General features: G+C 42.9%; 1 protein-coding gene across 1 annotated transcript; it reads left to right on the forward strand.

Annotated features, from left to right (window-relative positions):
- The first annotated feature begins 3288 nt into the window (after nt 1–3288).
- On the forward strand, nt 3289–14149 carry LOC109874359 (potassium channel subfamily K member 4). The gene is made up of 9 exons (XM_020466231.2): nt 3289–3464; nt 5246–5375; nt 6001–6265; nt 10227–10344; nt 10441–10601; nt 10718–10904; nt 12385–12527; nt 12728–13366; nt 13476–14149. Exons 3-8 carry the CDS (start codon nt 6077–6079, stop codon nt 13349–13351), a joined length of 1422 nt encoding a protein of 473 aa, XP_020321820.1. The 5' UTR covers nt 3289–3464; nt 5246–5375; nt 6001–6076; the 3' UTR covers nt 13352–13366; nt 13476–14149.
- The last annotated feature ends 181 nt before the right edge of the window (nt 14150–14330 follow it).

Here is a 14330-nt window from a genome sequence, read left to right on the forward strand (position 1 = left end):
CAAGACAGAGAATACTAAGAAACCAAGGAGGAGAAGAACAAATGAGAATCTGAGTCCTGCAGTCATCTCTGAGGGAACATAAGTAAGGACTTTTACATTTTCTTATCTTTTCCTTGTAGAAATTACAAGGTAAGTTGCAATGGTGTTGATGACAACAAAAATGGTGTTTGACAGTATTGACATTTTCAGAATCATTTTTTATTAATTGAAAATGTTTTTCTCTTCCAAATCAGTTATTATTTCCATGCTGATGTCTTGAAATTAATCAGGGGCTGTGACAAATCTGTCAGCAATACATCACTATTTCTACACCATTCAATCTCTAGAGTTTATTGAAGGGTGTCTATATTGGTTGATGGTCTTCTGGCCACCGGTTGGCTCAAGGCAATTCTAACAATTCTAACACTTTAGTTTCACCCCTTCCCTCTTCTGTACTTTCATCGTCAAATGTCCAGTTTCCACTCAGACCAGATATTCTGATTCTTGTCAGCACTTTATTAATTATTGTATATTCCTGTCTGTTTCCTTGTCTGAGTAATCAGTTCCTCTTTTATGTTTACTTCAAGAGTCTCAGTATATGCAGTATATCTCCTGTATGCCTCTGTCTGTGCTTGGCCTTGATTTACCGACTCCCAGCCCTCTGAGTAATAAGACTCCTGTTTCATAGCAGTTGGACTCAGTTCAGTTTTTTTGTGAGCAAAGGGGATCTGTAGGCTCTCTCACAGATTGAATTGACGAAGCTGAATGTGTCTCAAAGTTCCTTTGGTGGGTGTATATAGCTAATCAAATGATCCTTGTCTGCCAGTGCACCAGTAGTACAGTATAGAAGAAAGATTGGTATAACTTACAAGAATTTTCTTGATAGACCGTCTTATCATTTGCATGCAAGTATTATATTTATGCTTATTTTGCCTTAAAACAGTTTAATTTAACATAGTGTACATTGATTAAATGACTACTGTATATGCAGTGACAAAGGAAGATACTGCCCCGGGAAGCTGATCTGGCCAGTGAGAGAGGGAGAAAGTTTATGTTTTTCTGTCAAAGCCTTGTTTAACTGAGTAGGGGACTAATATATTTCATACTCACTGACAATGATGGCAATAGGCCCAGAATTAACAGCGTATAGGTACATCAGTTAATTGCAAACTGGGCTTTTTGATCTTAGAGACTCCTTCTCTGACAAACAGGGCCACTCTGAGGAACACAGTCTCTGAAGGTGTCTCATGCTTCATCCAGATTTCCTCAGAGGGGTCTTTTTGGTTAGTGAGACCAAGCTAAGAGTCCATTAGGGAATTTAGTATTTGAATCATACACTCTTAGAAAAGGGCTCCAAAAGAGTTATCCAGCTGTTCCCATAGGAGAACCCTTTTCGGTTCCAGGTAGAACCATTTTCGGTTCCGTGTAGAACCCTCTGTGAAAAGGGTTCTACATGAAACCCAAAGGGGTTCTACCTGGAACAAAAAAGTGTTATTCAAAGGGTTCTCCTATGGGGACAGCCGAATAACCTATTTAGGTTCTAGATAACACCTTTTTTTGGAAGAGTGTACGAGAACACAGTACAGAATTTTCATTCCCTCAAAATATAGTAACATTCATTCCAATTCAATGTTTAAACACATCATTAGTCAAATACATTTTGTTTATTCAATCATCAGTTAATTGACATTGATTTGACCCAACAGAGTGAGAGAGAGACAGAAAGAGAGAGAGTGCTAATGGTGATTAAAGTGCATGTCAATGGTGATCTTGTTGTTGCTGTCACACCAAAACAGTCTGGTATTGTCATGAATAATAAAACAGCATTGGTCATGCGTAGAAGTCCATATTTGAAGTGTATAAAGTTGATGAAGCCACTGTAGGTTTTGTAAATTGTGTCAGTCCCATTCCTGATGCCCTCTCCTTGTGGTTGTGAAATTCCAACCAATTTCACCCATTCTGTTTGGTGCTGCGATAGCAATAACATCTATTTGATACAGCATAGTTCTGAAAAATAGTTAAAGGTATTCTAGATACCTAATATGCTACCTGGCAGCTGTATGTGTAGAAATTCCAACTGTAGTACAAAATACATACCTCATACATTTTAAATGTTTCATTAGCTGTGTGGATGCAGAAATAAACTGGCACTTCTCAAGTTGGTTTGGAGAGGAAGAGAGGAAGGAAAGCAGTAGTATGGAAGAAGATATATACACAGGAAAGATAGGAGGGTGGTAAGAATTAAGATCACTTTATTGGCCAATTGCACACAAGGTCCAACCAAAATGTAACTTCCACTTTTAACCCAAAAACACATCAAGGTTTTCGGAGAGGTGCAGGGGGCTGCCACATTGGGAGTTGTTATGTGGGGTTAAGTGCCTTGCAATCCTCCAATTGCCAGCTCACTTCTCGACAGATTTTTTCCGTCAGACCTGGGATTTGAACTGGCAATCCTCCTGTTACTGGCCCACCTCTCTAACCACTAGGCTACCTGCCCCCCCATCACATCTTTGATTAGGATATTCTGGGAGTTCACTCCCATCAACTGCATAGCCCTGGGAAGCATAACCACAACCTTACTGCTGCACACACACAAATGCCCACACACACACCACACACAGCAGCAGCAGTTCCAGGGTGCGGCTGGGTTCTTTGACGGGCTCTGCTGAGGGTAGCAGAGGGAGGGGGAGCCTGTTGCCCATTGCGGAGTCGGCAGTGTAACGCCAGCAGACCTCGTAAACTCCACTAGAGGAATTGATCCTGGCACTGTCAGACTGAGACACTGATACTCTGCTACTCATAGCCATAGAGAGAGCTACACGATTACAGTATATTGTAGGAGTATGAAAAAGTGTTACACTGTATGTCTGAATAGTGGAATTGCTCACTATCACACATACATGATGTAGCCTACACCACAATGTCGATACCAGTGGAGGCTGCTGAGGGGAGGACGGCTCATAATAATGTCTGGAATGGAGCAAATGGAACGGCATCAAACACATGGAAGCCATGTGGGTCATGTTGTTGATACCTTTCCACCTATTCCAGGTGCCCTTCCTCCCCAAATAAGGTGCCACCAAAAGCCTGTGTCCGATTTCCACAAGAGACACTGTTAGTCCCTACCCTCCTCTCCACTTATTGCCTTGGAGAAACTGAGTGATCCAAATCAGGGTAGAGGAAACAAAAAAAAAGCAATAAGCTAATTCTAGCTCAGTGTATCTGCATTGACCCCTCCCTCCCTTTCTCTCACTCATTCCACCTCTCCCTCTGATTCCACCTCTCTCCCTAGCTCTCTCTCTCTTCAAAGTCAATTTGATGGAGTAGCTTTTCATTTCTTGGACACTCAGCAACAGCCTCTCCCACGCGCTCATGCACATGCACGCTCGTGCACGTTTACTCTCCTAGCGTCTAGTGTGAGTGTGTGAAAGAGACCCTTCCTATAGCTGCTGATATCCTGGATTTTTAAGATCGTTCATTTTGAGGTAAGAGATGTCCACAGGCTTCACCCCCTGTGTGTTAGAGAGACCACAAATCCTGCTTCCATTGGATGAGATAATGAACATTGCAATTGTTTCATTGTCACAGATAAAGTAACCCCATATTAACTTCATTCTGTGTAATTGAAGGATGTATTCTCAGGCATTTTGACTGTGTTGTGTGAAGTATCTGTACCTTAGAAGGGCCATGACTTGAGCGCGATAGGTATCTCAAGGATGACGTCTTTATATGACAGTTAGGCATTAAATCTGTTCATGGTTTTCTATAACTGTGCAGTTATGTTAAAATGGAGAGATTGTAATTTAGAACAATTCAAATTAAACCTTGTTAAAGTTTCAAATGATTGTTTGGTGGCACTGAAAAGGCCTTTTTGACAGCTTTTGTAATTTTATAAAAACATAACTTGACTGTCACCAGTGATTGATGTCAGCTAATGCACATGACTAAAAGGGAGGTTGAAGGGCAGTTATTTTGATCTGAGAGCATGTGCAAAATAGCTGCACGTTAGGATGAAAGGCTTGTCTGTCTATGCATTTTTTTGTGTATCCCGAGCAGCTGCTGAAGTTGTTTGGCTGGGTAGTGTAAATTTCACTGTGTGGGTGACAGGTTATTGGTCTCAGGTTAAATCAGGCCCAGAGGAGTTGCTGACTGCAAAAGCAATGTTATATCTTAGATGAGAGAGAAAAAAGCACAGATGTAACCTGATTGCTTCACACACTCACAGTACATACAGTGTAGGCCTACTGCACAACATCAATAGAGAAAATCAGACAGAAGACAATATTACACCTACATGTAAATATACAGCATTAGTGTGTCCCTGGGGTCTTGAACCTGGGCTGACTAAAAATCTAAAGCTGTGTCAAGGACTAAATTACCCAATCACTCAGCAGCTTGGAAAGGACATTACACTGAAAGTGTCATTCAGCTCAGACACATCACATCTGGGACCTGAGAATCATGGGGTATTAATTCTTCACACAGCCGAGCCTGCTAGTGTGGTATATCTGGTATAGAATCATGTTTCTCCCCTGTGTTAATGGACAGACATGGCCGGAGGCACATGCAGACACATACACACACACACCTTTTTCGGGCTCTAACCCACTCTGCTGGCTGAAGCACACCTCTATTTGTCTATTGCCACGTTCAAGACGACTCGGAACTTAGAAGTTCATTGTAGAAAGATAAGGTCATAATTTCCCACTTGGAAAGTAACTGAGTCAACCAATAGGAAGCTCTACGCCACAAAAACGTATCTAACTTTAACCTGAGATTCAGAGTTTGCGAGTTGTCTTGAACACAGCCTTTTTTATGTTTATTGACTCTGCATTCTGTATGTTTGTGTATCTTGCTCCATCCACCATTATATCACCTTGATGATTTTTTTCTCTCCCCAATGTGATCCATTAGAGATGTGCATCTGTTGTATGTTCTCTCTCTCACACAGGGTTTTGGTTGACAGCTCATTTTCTGTCGTTTTGGTGACGTTACGTTTACAATCAAAATCATCATGTAGCAGTGCTGAACCACATGTTTCATTGTCACACAGGGAACCTCTCATCAATGGAAAACAAACAACAAATAATTCTGAACAACAGGGAATTGTCGTGTTCAAAGTGGATTGATCTCATACATAATAACTAACCTTTAATATGATATTTGTAATGTTGTCAAACATTAATGAGTAATCTCTTCAGTAACTAGTGGTCCAATAACAATGGTTATTTTGTTCAACACCAACATCTTGGTAAAACCCACCCAGTGTCCCCACCTTCGGGCTGTGAGGAGGACGGCCATCCCCGCAGCTACGGGTCCAGAATCTCCATCCTCAGCCGCAGAGGGAAGAGCAGCTGGAAGAGGAGGAAGAGGGAGGAAGAGAAGGAGAGAGAGAGGTAACCAAGTGATGAAGAGTAGTGTGGTAGATAGTAATGATCCTTTACTTAGACACATCTCTGGTAGAATTCAAGTCCATTCCTGGTTTCAACTCATACCACATCCATGATGCCACCGAAAAACAACACTAGGCTTGTCTGCTCCAGTGAGACATGATTGCTTCATGCTTATTAGACTGTATACAGTACACTCTTAGAAAAAAAGATGCTGTCTAGAACCTTACATGGTTCTTCGGCTGTCCCCATAGGAGAACCCTTTGAAAACCCCTTTTTGGTTACAGGTAGCAAAAAGGGTTCTCCTATGGGGACAGCTGAAGAACCCCTTTGAAACCCTTTTTTTAAAAGAGTGCAGCCTACACATATAGTGTAACCATCAGCAACATGTTTTCGGTTTCTGGTCAGTAATATGGTGGGGGCTACAGTCTGTATTATGTTTAGTTTCCGGTCAGTAATATGGTGGGGGCTACAGTCTGTATTATGTTTAGTTTCCGGTCAGTAATATGGTGGGGGCTACAGTCTGTATTATGTTTAGTTTCCGGTTAATGATTACCTTGCACTTTAGCTAATGTGGGTGACATCTGTTTTCATGGGCTTTCTGTCTGTGTTTGGTCTGTTTGTTCTGCAGCTGGGCCCCAGAGCGCTCCAGCACTGGCAGCGGGGGGAAGAAGCGTGCTTCTTTGGGGCTTAACGAAGGTGCAAGCATGCGCTGCTCCACCCTCCTGTGTATCCTGATGGGGGTGCTGCTCTACCTAGTGCTGGGGGCCGTGGTGTTCCAGGCCCTGGAGGCTCCCCATGAGGAGGGCCAGCACATACAGCTGCAGGACACACGCAGAGCCTTCCTGGAGAACTACACCTGTGTCAGCCCAGACATCCTGCAGGCCCTCATAGAGGTACCCTACATAGGCTAAACACACACCTACAGAACAAACAGGTTAAAATGACTGAATGACTGGGATATTAGACTTTCGGGGTGTCCAAGGCAACGGTCATGAAATCCAATGAGACCTCTATAGTTGGGTTGCAGAACAATCAATCAATCAATCAATCAAATGTATTTAAATTCAGCTGATGTCACAAAGTGCTGTACGGAATCCCAGCCTAAAACCCCAAACAGCAAGCAATGCAGGTGTAGAAGCACGGTGGCTAGGAAAAACTCCCTAGAAAGGCCAGAACCTAGGATGAAACCTAGAGAGGAACCAGGCTATGAGGGGTGGCCAGTACTCTTCTGGATGTGCCAGGTGGAGATTATAACAGAACATGGCCAAGATGTTCAAATGTTCATAGATGACCAGCAGGGTCAAATAAAAATAATCACAGTGGTTGTCGAGGGTGCAACAGGTCAGCACCTCAGGAGTAAATATCAGTTGGCTTTTCATAGCCGATCATTCAGAGTATCTCTACCGCTCCTGCTGTCTCTAGAGAGTTGAAAACAGCAGGTCTGGGACAGGTAGCACGTCCGGTGAACAGGTCAGGGTTCCATAGCCCCAAGCAGAACAGTTGAAACTGGAGCAGCAGCACGGCCAGGTGGACTGGGGACAGCAAGGAGTCATCAGGCCAGGTAGTCCTGAGGCATGGTCCTAGGGCTCAGGTCCTCTGAGAGAGAGAGAGAGAGAAAGAAAGAAAGAAAGAAAGAAAGGCGAGAAAGAGAGAAAGAAAGAGAGAGAATTAGAGAGTACACTTAAATTCACACAGGACACCGGGTAAGACAGGATAAATACTCCAGATATAACAGACTGACCCTAGCCCCCGACACATAAACTACTGCAGCATAAACACTGGAGGCTAAGACAGGAGGGGTCGGGAGACACTGTGGCCCCGTCCAGATAGGGCCAAACAGGCAGGATATAACCCCACCCACTTTGCCAAAGCACAGCCCCCACACCACTAGAGAGATATCTTCAACCACCAACTTACCATCCTGAGACAAGGCCGAGAATAGCCCACAAAGATCTCCAGCACGGCACAACCCAAGGGTGGGCGCCAACCCAGACAGGAAGATCATGTCAGTGACTCAACCCATTCAAGTGACGCACCTCTCCTAGGGACAGCATGGAAGAGTACCAGTAAGCCAGTGACTCAGCTCCTGTAATAGGGTTTGAGGCAGAGAATCCCAGTGGAGAGAGGGGAACCGGCCAGGCAGAGACAGCAAGGGCGTTTCGTTACTCCAGTGCCTTTCCGTTCACCTTCACACTCCTGGGTCAGACTACACTCAATCATAGGACCTACTGAAGAGATGAGTCTTCAATAAAATACTTAAAGGTTGAGACAGAGTCCGCGTCTCTCACATGGATAGACAGACCATTCCATAATAATGGAGCTCTATAGAAGAAAACCTTGCCTCCAGCTCCCTTAAGGAGGCCTGCGTCTTGGGACCGTAGCGTACGTGTAGGTATGTACGGCAGGACCAAATCGGAAAGATAGGTAGGAGCAAGCCCATGTAATGTTAGCAGTAAAAACTTGAAATTAGCCCTTGCCTTAACATGAAGCCAGTGTAGAGAGGCTAGCACTGGAGTAATATGATCATTGTTTTTGGTTCTAGTCAAGATTCTAGCAGCCGTGTTAAGCATTAACTGAAATTTATTTAGTGCCGTATCTGGGTAGCCGGAAAGTAGAGCATTGCACTATAGTCTAACCTGAATACATTATTCTGCGTAGTTTTTTGGACAGAATGTTTCTGATTTGTGCAATGTTACGTAGATGGAAAAAAGCTGTCCTTGAAACAGTCTTGATATATTCGTCAAAAGAGAGATCAAGATCCAGAGTAACGCCGAGGTCCTTCGCAGTTTTATTTGAGACGACTGTACAACCATCAAGAATAATTGTCAGATTCAACATAAGATCTCTTTGTTTCTTGGGACCTAGAACAAGCATCTCTGTTTTGCCCGAGTTTAAAAGTAGAACATTTGCCAACATCTACTTCCTGATGTTTGAAACACAGGCTTCCAGGGAGGGCAATTTTGGGGATTAACCATGTTTCATCGAAATGTACAGCTTGTGTGTCATCCACATAGCAGTGAAAGTTAACATTATGTTTCCGAATGACATTACCAAGAGGTAAAATATATAGTGAAAACAATAGTGGTCCTAAAACGGAGCCTTGAGGAACACCAACATTTACAGTTGATTTGTCAGAGGACAAATTATCCACAGAGAGAAACTGATATCTTTCTGACAGATAAGATCTAAACCAGGCCAGAACTTGGCCTATAGACCAATTTGGGTTTCCAATCTCTCCAAAAGAATGTGGTGATCGATGGTATCAAAAGCAGCACGAAGGTCTAGGAGCATGAGGACAGATGCAGTGCCTCGGTCTGACGCCATTAAAAGGTAATTTATCACCTTTCCAAGTGCAGTCAGTGCTTATGATGGGGTCTAAAACCAGACTGAAGCGTTTTGTATACATTGTTTGTCTTCAGGAAGGCAGTGAGTTGCTGCACTACAGCTTTTTCTAACATTTTTGAGAGGAATGGGAGATTCGATATAGGCCGATAGTTTTTTATATTTTCTGGGTCAAGGTTTGGCTTTTTCAAGAGAGGTTTTATTACTGCCACTTTTAGTGAGTTTGGTTCACATCCGGTGGATAGAGAGCCATTTATTATGTTCAACATAAGAGGGCCAAGCACAGGAAGTAGCTCTTTCAGTAGTTTAGTTGGAATAGGGTCCAGTATGCAGCTTGAAGGTTTAGAGGTCATGATTATTTTCATCAATTGTGTCAAGAGATATAGTACTAAAAACTTGAGTGTCTCCCTTGATCCTATGTCCTGGCAGAGTTGTGCAGACTCAGGACAACTGAGCTGTGGAGGAATGTGCAGATTTAAAGAGGAGTCCGTAATTTGCTTTCTAATTATCTTTTTTTTTCCTCAAAAAAGTTCATGAATTTATCACTGCTGAAGTGAAATCTATCCTCTCTTGGGGAATGCTGCTTTTTTAGTTAGCTTTGTGACAGTATCAAAAATACATTTTGGATTGTTCTTATTTTCCTCAATTAAGTTGGAAAAATAGGACGATCGAGGAGCAGTGAGGGCTCTTCGATACTGCACGGTACTGTCTTTCCAAACTAGTCGGAAGACTTCCAGTTTGGTGTAGCGCCATTTCCGTTCCAATTTTTGGAAGCTTGCTTCAGAGCTCGGATATTTTCTGTATACCAGGGAGCTAGTTACTTATGACAAATGTTTTTTGGGGTGCGACTGCATCTAGTGTATTGCGCAAGGTTAAATTAAGTTCCTCAGTTAGGTGGTTAACTGATTTTTGTATTCTGACGTCATTGGGTAGGTGGAGGGAGTTTGGAAGGGCATCTAGGAATCTTTGGGTTGTCCGAGAATTTATAGCATGACTTTTGATGATCCTTGGTTGGGGTCTGAGCAGATTATTTGTTCCAATTCCAAACGTAATAAAATGGTGGTTCGATAGTCCAGGATTATGAGGAAAAACATTAAGATCCACAACATTTATTCCACGGGGTAAAACTAGGTACAGTGTTTGACTGTGGCAGTGAGTAGGTCCGGAGACATGTTGTCCAAAACCCACTGAGTCGATGATGGCTCCGAAAACCTTTTGGAGAGGGTCTGTGGACTTTTCCATGTGAATATTAAAGTCACCAAAAATTTGAATATTATCTGCAATGACTACAAGGTCCGATAGGAATTCAGGGAACTAAATGGTAATAAAAAATAAAGAAACATAAAGTTGGCAGGTAGCAAGTAAGGTAAGCAACAAACCGCACAGCAGCACGTAAACAAGTCTACAAGTTGTACAATGCAAATACAGAAATATTCAGGTCCAAACACTACAATCACTGTTTCTCTTCTCTCTCTCTCTTATCACTTTAACTTTCTGACTGTCCCATCCCAGGAGGTGGCAGATGCTGTGGGTGCGGGTGTGGATCCTAGCAGCAATTCCTCCACCTTCACCAGCCAATGGGACCTGGCCAGCGCCTTTTTCTTCTCTGGGACCATCGTCACCACCATTGGTAAATCAGCAGGCTGATCTCCCTTATGTTTAATCCATTGTTACACACTGACACTACCTATCCCAATCCTAAAGCTCTACAAACCATCATCCTCAGGTTTTGGGAACATCTCCCCAAAGACAGAAGGGGGGCAGCTGTTCTGTATCTTTTATGCCCTGGTGGGGATCCCTCTGTTTGGTATCCTGCTGGCTGGAGTTGGAGACCATCTGGGGACCGGGCTGAGGAAGGCCATCCTCAAAATTGAATTTCTCTTAGCGGTGAGACACTAAATATTTGGTTGAATGTGTTTCCTCTGTCTTTCTCGGCCTGTCAGTATTTCAGTCCCTCCATTTCCTTCTTTCCTCTTGTTCATGTTTTGCTGTCTCCCTCTCAGAAATGGAAGGTGAGTCCTACTATTGTTCGAGTCATCTCAGCCATACTCTCCATCCTGTTGGGGGTAGCACTCTTCGTTGCAGTGCCAACGCTGGTGTTTCAGGAGGTGGAGAAGTGGACTCTCCTGGAGGCATCCTACTTTGTTGTCATCACCCTGACTACAGTGGGTTTTGGAGACTATGTTGCAGGTACTTCCGCCACTGCATTTAGGATTGGGTCAAGGAATCTGTCTCAAAAGGTCAAAACACACATTTCATTGTTGAAACTCTCTTTACATTGTTGAAACTCTCTTTACATTGTTGAAACTCTCTTTACATTGTTGAAACTCTCTTTACATTGTTGAAACTCTCTTTACATAGTTGAAACTCTTTACATAGTTGAAACTCTCTTTACATAGTTGAAACTCTCTTTACCTAGTGGAAATTCTCTTTTCCTAGTTGAAACTCTCTTTTCCTAGTTGAAACTCTCTCCCTGTTGAAACTCTTTTCAGTGTTGAAACTCTCTCTTTCAGTGTTGAGACACATTAACAGACACAAACACCTGCTACTCCAGATTGATGTAGTTTAGGAGGCCTGAGTGATAAAATACAGTCACTCATTAAACTGGACATTTATTTTACTCTTTGCGAATAATTTAATCATTGAATGAAAGTTTAATTATTAACCCCATAGAGTTTTCCGGCAGCTCAGTCTGTAATGTTCACTAATGTGAGATTAATTTAATAAACCCCTAGAGTCGATGTCTGCGCCCACGCTGAAATCTAATTAGCATAATAAAACATAGAAAAATCTGTTTTTAAAATGATCTTTAACCAGGTAAGTCAATTAAGAACACATTCTTATTTACAATGACGGCTAACCCCCCGGCCAAACCCTACCCTGGACAACGCTGGGCCAATTGTGCACCGCCCTATTCACGGCTGGTTGTGGCACAGCCTGGGAACGAACCAGGGTCTGCAGTGACACCTCTAACACTGCAATGCAGTGCCTTAGACCGCTACGCTACTCGGGAGAACTGTTTAATCTAGAGATATCTCTCTGCATGGGCTGCGTCTTAATTCACCTCATCCGCCGATGTCGGCCTTCCGCATCTGTGGTGAAAGGTGGCAGAACAGACCATGAGAAATCCCGAAAATCGGTCTTCTCGCGAAAACGTCTTTAGTGGTTTTGGCCTACAAACTATTATGACCCCGCTATGGAAAGATGAGACTGTTTTTCCATGTATACATCTGTTATTCAATGTGTTTCTATGGGCTAATCACAGTTTGGCCAAATTCAATGATCAAATATGTTTTTTATACCTAAAGGGGTCCTAAAATTCAAAATCAAATAGCTAAATTATCCTTGGTATGATCATTTTAAAACATGATGCCACCAAAAATCAACAATAGGCTCGTCTGCTCCAGTGAGACGTGATTGGTTCATTATTAGACTGTACACTCTTAGAAAAAAAGATGCTATCTAGAACCTTAAATGGTTATTTGGCTGTCCCATAGGTGAACCCTTTGAAAACCCGTATTTGGTTCCCACCCAGGCTTAGATTCTAGGGGGTTTTAACAGCAGATCTGTCATGTGTAAACTAACCTTTAGACCTGTAAGGTTGCTGATTCTCCATTGTCTACACCTGTAAACCCCTATCTATACCTATCCTATTGCTTATCTCTGTCAGGTGATAGTGGAGATGGTGGTAAAGACCACTGGTACAAGCCCCTGGTGTGGTTCTGGATCCTGCTGGGCCTGGCCTACTTTGCTTCCATCCTGTCCATGGTTGCAAACTGGCTTCGGGTCCTGTCCAAGAAGACCAGGGCTGAGGTGTGTAAAAACTGATTGGGCCCAAAATGGGAGAGTACAACCTACAAGCAAATGGGCTGCACTCTACACTTTGTCACCTATAGCCACCTGTTCTATTTCTCAATGATCCTCCCTTCCTCTCTTATCAACTCTCAAGTGTGTTGTGACTTCATTAGATTCTCTTTAAATAGTGATTTGATCTCTTTGCTCCCTCTTCCCAGATGGAGGAGCTCAGAGCCCGTACCACTGACTGGGGTCAGAACATTCAGAACATGTCCGTGGACTTCCGCATGCCAGACGACCCCTTCAAACGACGACGACGAAAGCGTCGACATGGCCCTCGCAGCCGAGGCAATGGGGCAGGCCATGTGTCTGGGACTGGGGCCCCTGGGAAGGGGGGCAGAGTGATGGAGAATGGCCAGCTGAACAGCCAATCAGAGACTGGATCATCCTCATACTCTTACTCATCCAACGAGTCAGAGTCTGGATCTGCAACAGGGTCAGAGGTCTCGCAGCATGAGCGGGTAGTAGAGGAAAAAGAGAAGGATGTCGATAAGGAGAATGCCTTCCCAGAATCCCTGTATTCCCAGCCTCTGGACTACTTTGGAGAGAACCTGGCATACATTGATGAGTCCTCAGATGCAGTTAGTGGAAAATTACATTTGGATCCCCTGTTGGATCCAACACAGCCCGTCTCTACACGCTCACGAAAGCCCAAGAGGAGACGGCCCAGAAGGCCACCCCCAGAGAAGAGCCCTAAAATTAGCCCTACCAAGCCTGAGAAGAAAGAGCCCAATGGAGACATAAAACCCCCTGAAAATCCACCGCCACCGAAGGATAGATGAACCAAATGCTCAAAGGTGAGTTTGTATGTTTTTTCAGAGCATGTTGAAAATGGATAAACATATGGAAAAAAAGACAAATTATGAAACTGTCAAGCTAGAAAATCCCTGACTCTGCTCTTTTTAGGGGTGAAGGGAAGAAGAAGTTGTGGGAAGAACTGAACCTGATTGATTATGTTTTATTCACTACACTGTTCATGTTTCATAAACATAGTTTGAGTGTGTGTGTGCCTGATTCAAATAGGGAGTGAGCCTTGACGTAATAGCAGATTGATTTATTCAAATAATCCTGACAAAACTTAACCATGTCACTTCTTTAACCTGATGTTGCCTTCGTAGCGTTTTAATAAGGAACACAATCTTATGTGTCCCATTTACTGGGCAATCATGAAACTGCAAAGCCCTGTTTTCTCTGGATATAATAAGCAGTGAAGCACACCAACATGCATTGTATTTTTTTTTATACTCTGAATCAATTTATATTTTTTGCCGTTAGGGGAAAAAAGCCTTATGACAATAACTCTCCCATAATGAATTTGTCCCTGAATGTCTAGAGCCCAAACTTTAGAGAACAAAGCTTTGGTGTATATAATAGGAAAATTCTAATTCAAGGCACGAGTAAATCCAGTCTCTGCCAATAACCATATCTGGTCTTGCATGACCTTAGCCTAAGTATTACACTAGTGACGTTATTACTGTGTGCACTGTGTACAGCATATGCCATTGTATATATTTTTGAGTATTATTTGAATGTATTACACACAACTGTTCTGTAAAATAAACAACACATTTTTAAAATAATCAGAATATTTTGTGTGTGCATGCGTGTGAGAGATTTTCCAGCATTTGCATTGTTTTCCTGAGGAACGGAAAGATGACTGTCAGTAAATGACAATGAAGATACAGTGGCACACTGAGAATGAATAACACAGTCATTTAGAATTATATTGCATTCAACCATCTTTTCTCAGTTCTTCAATTA

Source organism: Oncorhynchus kisutch, linkage group LG29 (genome assembly GCF_002021735.2).
Source record: "Oncorhynchus kisutch isolate 150728-3 linkage group LG29, Okis_V2, whole genome shotgun sequence".
Taxonomy (NCBI): Eukaryota; Metazoa; Chordata; class Actinopteri; order Salmoniformes; family Salmonidae; genus Oncorhynchus; species Oncorhynchus kisutch.

Bases quoted from the DNA above. Each gene is read 5' to 3' on its own strand.
- LOC109874359 (XM_020466231.2), top strand. From the start codon at position 6,077: ATGCGCTGCTCCACCCTCCTGTGTATCCTGATGGGGGTGCTGCTCTAC. The intron at 6,266-10,226 runs GTACCCTACATA...GTCCCATCCCAG, and splicing joins TCCTGCAGGCCCTCATAGAG to GAGGTGGCAGATGCTGTGGG. The intron at 10,602-10,717 runs GTGAGACACTAA...TCTCCCTCTCAG, and splicing joins AAATTGAATTTCTCTTAGCG to AAATGGAAGGTGAGTCCTAC.